This window comes from Nicotiana sylvestris, chromosome 1 (genome assembly GCF_000393655.2).
Source record: "Nicotiana sylvestris chromosome 1, ASM39365v2, whole genome shotgun sequence".
Classification (NCBI taxonomy): Eukaryota; Viridiplantae; Streptophyta; class Magnoliopsida; order Solanales; family Solanaceae; genus Nicotiana; species Nicotiana sylvestris.
The window spans coordinates 97,345,872-97,352,046 of NC_091057.1; the positions used below are offsets into that span (position 1 = coordinate 97,345,872).

General features: G+C 43.4%; 1 protein-coding gene across 1 annotated transcript; it reads left to right on the forward strand.

Annotated features, from left to right (window-relative positions):
- The first annotated feature begins 2,529 nt into the window (after positions 1–2,529).
- On the forward strand, positions 2,530–2,922 carry LOC138872538 (uncharacterized). The gene has a single exon (XM_070150736.1). The coding sequence runs from the start codon at positions 2,530–2,532 to the stop codon at positions 2,920–2,922; it is 393 nt and encodes a 130-aa protein (XP_070006837.1).
- Positions 2,923–6,175: the final 3,253 nt, after the last annotated feature.

The following is a 6,175-nucleotide window of genomic DNA, read 5'->3' on the forward strand; positions in this document are numbered from 1 at the left end:
CTCTTGGTTATGGAGCGAGAAGTAGCTTGCATGGTACCTACAGTGACTATGCCACACGGACAAATAAAAGCACAACTCTCAGCTATGTAGGTTGTCAAGGGGATCAAGAAGGGGGAGGCGACGTTCGTGGCAACCATTGCAAGTCTAGAGGAAGACAAAAAATTTCAAGAGACAATGCCGCCTTGCATAGAGAAGTTTCTTAAGGAAAACAAAGATGTCATGCCTGAGGAGTTTCCTATGAACTTGCCGCCCAGGCGAGAGGTGGATCACAAGATTGAGTTGGAGCCAAGGGCTAAGCCACCCGTATTTGCCCCATATCATATGGCACCTCCCGAGCTAGAGGAACTCAGGAAACAATTGAATGAGCTGCTAGATGCTGGTCACATTCGCCCATTAAATGCACCTTTTGGCGCACCTGTATTGTTCCAAAAGAAGAAGAATGGATCGTTGTGTTTATTCATAGACTACCGAGCACTTAATAAGGTCACCGTGAAGAATAAGTACCCGATTCCGCTCATTTCTGACTTGTTCGATAGACTTGTGCAAGCCAAGTACTTTACCAAGGTGGATCTTTGAAAGGGCTACTACCAGGTTCGCATTGCGGAAAGGGATGAGCCAAAGACAATATTTGTGATGAGATATGGAGCCTTTGAGTGGTTGGTGATGCCCTTCGGCTTAACCAATGCACCGGCCACATTTTGAACCCTTATTAACAAGATTTTTCATCCCTACCTTGATCAGTTCGTGGTAGTCTACCTAGATGACATAGTCATCTATAGCAACACCTTGGAGGAACACATGTAGCACTTAAGGAAGGTTTTCCAAGTCTTGCGGGAGAATGATCTATACATCAAGAGAGAGAAGTGCGAGTTTGCACAATCAAAGGTGCACTTCTTGGGCCATATCATTAGCAATGGCGAGCTATTCATGGACAGTGCGAAGGTACGTGCTATCCAGGAGTGGGAGGCACCCATAAAGGTAACTGAGTTGAGATCCTTCCTTGGCCTTGTTAAATACTATTGTCGGTTCATCAGTGGATACTCAGCAAAGGCCGCACCATTGACAAAGTTGCTAAAGAAGAACAAGCCATGGGTTTGGACGGAGCATTGTCAAAAGGCATTTGAAGGCCTTAAGGCAGCTGTAATAGAGGAGCCAGTCTTGGCATTACCTGACTTTGCCAAGACTTTTGAGGTGCACACAGATACCTCAGACTCTACCACTCGGGGTGTCCTGATGCAGGATAAGCATCCCATAGCATTTGAGAGCTGCAAGTTAAATGAGACAGAGCAGCGTTACACGGTACAAGAGAAGGAAATGACTGCCATTGTGCATTGCCTTCGTACATGGAGACATTATCTGATCGGGTCGAGGTTCGTGGTCAAGACTAATAATGTGGCTACTAGCTACTTTTAGATATAGAAGAAGCTCACACCAAAGCAGGCTAGGTGGCAGGATTTCTTGGCCGAGTTTGATTATGCGCTAGAGTATAAGCCAGGCAAAGGTAACGTTGTAGCCGATGCCTTTAGCCAGAAAGCTGAGCTTGATGCAATCACTTTAGTAAGATGGGATATTTGGGAGGCTATAAAAGAAGGCATGCAACATGATCCAGCAGCCAAACAACTTATCAAGTTAGCCAACCAGGGCAAGACGAGACGTTTTTGGGTAGAAGACGACATATTGCTTACCACGGGTCGTTGGGTCTATGTGCCTAAGCTTGGAGACATTAGACGGTGGATCATAAGGGAGAGTTATGATACAATGTGGGCTGGTCATCCAGGCCAACGTCATACCAGAACCTTGGTTAAGTCAATCTACTATTGGCCACACATGCAAGATGATATAAAATGTTATGTGCAGACTTGTCTTATATGTCAACAGGACAAGTTTGAGCAATAGCCCGGAGGACTTTTGGAGCCACTACCAGTTACAGAGCGTCCATGGGATAGCGTGACTATGGACTTTATAACTTGCCTACCAAGGTCCAATGGTTATGGTACTATTATGGTTGTCGTGGATAGATTTTCCAAATATTCCACCTTCATGCCTGCCTCACCAGGTTGCAAAGCCAAGGATGCCGCCAAGTTATTCTTTAAGAACGTGGTGAAGTATTGGAGCTTAACAAGGCATATAATCTGTGATCGAGACCCCCGCATTACTGGAAACTTTTGGAGAGAGTTGTTTGACATACTTGGTATGGAGATGCACTTTTCTGCTAGTTTCCACCCACAGACGGATGGACAAATATAACGAGCCAATACCTTACTAGAATGCTACTTGAGGCATTATGTAAGCGCGCATCAAAAATATTGGGCAAGGCTTATAGATATCGCCCAATTCTCTTATAACTTGCAGCAGAGTGAGTCCACGGGACGGACACCATTTGAGCTAGCCACAGGCCAAAAACCACAAACTCCACATTCCTTACCAGTTGCGTTCGAGGGAAAGAGTTTGGGGGCTTATCATATGGCCAAAGGATAAGAGAAGCAGCTCGACACTGCTATATCCTACTTGGATAAGGCAGCTAAGAAGATGAAGAAGTTTGTGGACTATAAGCAGCGTTCCACATACTATAGAGTTGGGGAGATGGTCATGGTGAAGTTTAACCCAAGACAGTTCAAGGCACTACGGGGTATGCATCAGAATCTAATTCGCAAGTATGAGGGGCCATTTAAGATCGTCGCCAAGGTAGGCAAGATCATATACAAGCTTTACATGACATCGCATCCTAAGATCTACCCTGTCTTCCATGCCATCATGCTTAAGCCATATCATGAAGATAAGGATGATCCGAGTAGGGGACAATCAAGTCGGGCACCAATGACTATCACTGCCTCACATGGTAGGGAGATTGAGGCTATCATAGATTACAAGGCCAGGCGAAAACAAGGGCAAAAATCCACCGCTATGTACCTCATCCATTAGAAAGGGCAATCACCGGAGGAGGCCACATGGGAATGATATGAAGACTTATGGCAATTCAAAGATAAGATCCGAGAATTTATGCAGCAACATTGTGCCACGGTCGTTGCTATATTGGGTGGGGGAGAGTGTGATGACCCACCATATCATCATGCTACATAGGCACCATTTTGGCATATATTAATGCCATTTGGAAGCTTACATAATAAGAAGGCTAGCATTTGTGAGAAGATTCTAGAGAGGTATGAACATTTTCTTAGGAAGAACCTAGATCCTTATGGATTTGCTAGGAAAGTCCTTGAAATCTTCTAGGCTTGTAGAGAATTCTAGAAAAAGCCCTTATCTTGTAAATATCAAGGACTTATGTAATAATTAATATTTACACACTAGCCTCTAGGAGACTAGTATATAAAGGGGCCATTCATTTGTAATTCATCAAGCAAACAATTCAAGTTCTCTCTAATACAAAGCTTCCTTTAACAATTCTCTTGTGTTCTTTCTTCCATTCTCTTAGCGATCTTTAGTGTAGTAAGGCTGACTTGACATAGCAAGAACATGAGCAAGTTGTGTAAGATCGTGAGGGAGTTTTCAAGTGCCGCACGTGTACTTAGTTAAAAACTAAGGACGTGACAACTGTCATAATAAAACAAGGATCGATATTAATAAAGATTTAATATGCCTTTGCTTTGAAAAAGCGAAAGACAACATTGGACTTGTTAAAACGGGAGCAGCAGTGTTTCATCCCAACCAAATAAAAAAAATAAAACAAAAAATATCCACCAAAACATCAAAAAAAAACTTAACAAACATTTCCAGAAACTGTTCACTGAAGGGGTACTTAGGGGGCACTAGGAGCAAAAGGCTTGGTGGCTGCAACATGTGTTTGGAGACGAGGTCTTTTCGGGCATTTTCCGACTTTTGCTCATTGAGCAGTTCTGCTTTCAAGTTCTCTACTTGTGCCCTGAGATCAGCATTCTCCTTTGTCAAACAATCCACTTCATTATTTGACACCGGCACCCCTTGGGCTTCCTAACCTTCCAGGATAGCACTCCTGGCCTTCAACCGACGAATTTCCTCAGCTGCACTATTCTGAGCATTAATAAGATGTGAGATAGTTGATGTACTTCCTACCCCCCCCCCCCATTCTTTTCCACGCACTCGCACTCTTCCAAAGTTGTCTGTAAGAAAGTCTGCTTCCTAGTCCCCACCTGGACTGTCCCTAGTGGGACTTTAAAGAATTTGAACACTGGAGTAAGCAGGAACACATAGGGAAGGCCATGATTACCATATTTGAAGGTGGCAACCTTTTGCATGTGTTCAATCATAATAGCAGGCAGACTCACAGAAGTAAAACTGTCCAGTTGCTCTATCAAAAATAGGTCAGACTTAGAAGTCACTGACCTCCTCTCAGCTCGAGGCAATAGAACTTTGTTAACCAATTCAAACAGTAGCTGATAGACATGGAGTGACACTTTCTTATAGATCTGGTCCCCCTTCTGGTTTGCATTGTCTTTTACCAAGGCATTTTTGAAGTTAAACTAACACACATCTCTTACACTGGACACACCAGCGGTAGGAACTTTTAAAATCTCTCCAAGCAACTTTACATCGAACACGATGTCCACCCCATTGACCAAAGCACAAATGTGGTCAGTCTCAACTGGAAAGAGGCTAGCAAAGAAGCTTTGTACCTCATCCTCATATACCTTAAGTACATCAATTTGAAATAAATGTGCCCAGCATTGAAACTCGACCATGTCTAGAAATTGGCGCATTCCAGCCATCTCAAAGATTGCTGGGTCAAACGTACCACCTAGAAGAACTTTTTGATGCCTTAGGCATTCAGAGCCAAGGCTGACTTCACTTCTCATTCTCTTCACGGAACTAGGTTCTTCAAAAGGTTTATACTTGCGTTTGCCGGACTTCTCTCCACTGAATTTTCGTTTTCCATTGGATTTGACTAAGACATCCTCATCAGACATTGAAAACTCACTCACCACCACCTTCATTTTGGACCTAGATGTTGAACCCTTCTCTATTGAAGCAGGCTTCATCTTTTTCGAAGACCGTCTAATAAGTGAACCAGGTTCATCTGGGGTTTCTTCTTCCACCTCGACTATAGGGATCACCTCATCACTTACAGGTACACCGTCTTTCACCAACTTTCTTTTTTTCTTCTTACTACTCTTCTTGCTCTTTTGAAGGGACGAATCGTAGGCCACTTTAATTTGAAGCCTGGTAGTAGGTCATTTGGTTTCAGACTCAGGGGTGGACACAACTCTCCGCTTACTTATGAATGCATCAAGAGACACATTATCTAGGTCTTCTTCATCATTGGATCTCATTTCAGGTGCGTGAATTTCTAGGGGCACAACATCGAATGCAGGAACAACACTGTCCTAGGAACGAGAGTCCTAACCTAGGTCCTCCGGAGAGGGATCAGGTTCCTCATGTGATGGCCTAGTAGTATTTGCTACGGCATCCTATTCAACAGTTAATATGGCCCCTTTTTCCTCCACAGTTTGTGCCTCATTTTTCTGAGATGTAATCTCATGTTGTACCTCATCAGCAGACACCACAAACACGGTTAGAACTTTTTTCTCTTCCTCAAAAGGTGCTACCACCACCATGGAATCAGTGGCAACGATGGTAGAACTCTTTGTGACCTCAGGGTTTTGACCTTGTTCTCCACTTGGTTTTTGACTGGCGGGAACCTCATACGATGGAGAGAATGGAACAGTAGTTTTAAGGGTTTCTGAATTAGGAAGAGACTAGGAAACTAAGTGAGGTGTGACTGTAGCAGTAGGAGTAATAGTGGGTGAGGAAGGCTCCATAGATTGATCAGTAGTAGTTACGATTGAGGCAGGGAGATCGGAAGTTATCCCAACCATTGAAAGAAGTGGTATGATGATCCTTTTTTGGGAAATTATAGTGTAAGACTTATGGTTAGGAAGAGCAAAAAAGAGGGTTTTTAAGAGGAGAGGATAATTATGAAGAGAGAGGAATAGGCACCGGTTCTGAATTGGCGGTTGGGCATGGTGCATTGCAATGTTTCAGAGGGAGATGGAACAATTTGAAGTGAAGAGACGTGACAGGAGGATCTAAAAAGTTGATGACATGGCAGTTGTGTTTTGTACCCTTTTTAAGATGTGTATTAAAGGATGCACAGAACTACTAACCTTTGGTACAAGAACCAAGTTCTTAACCTTTTTATTTGAAAGAATCAATCCTCTTTTATCATTCATGCACTGCATCT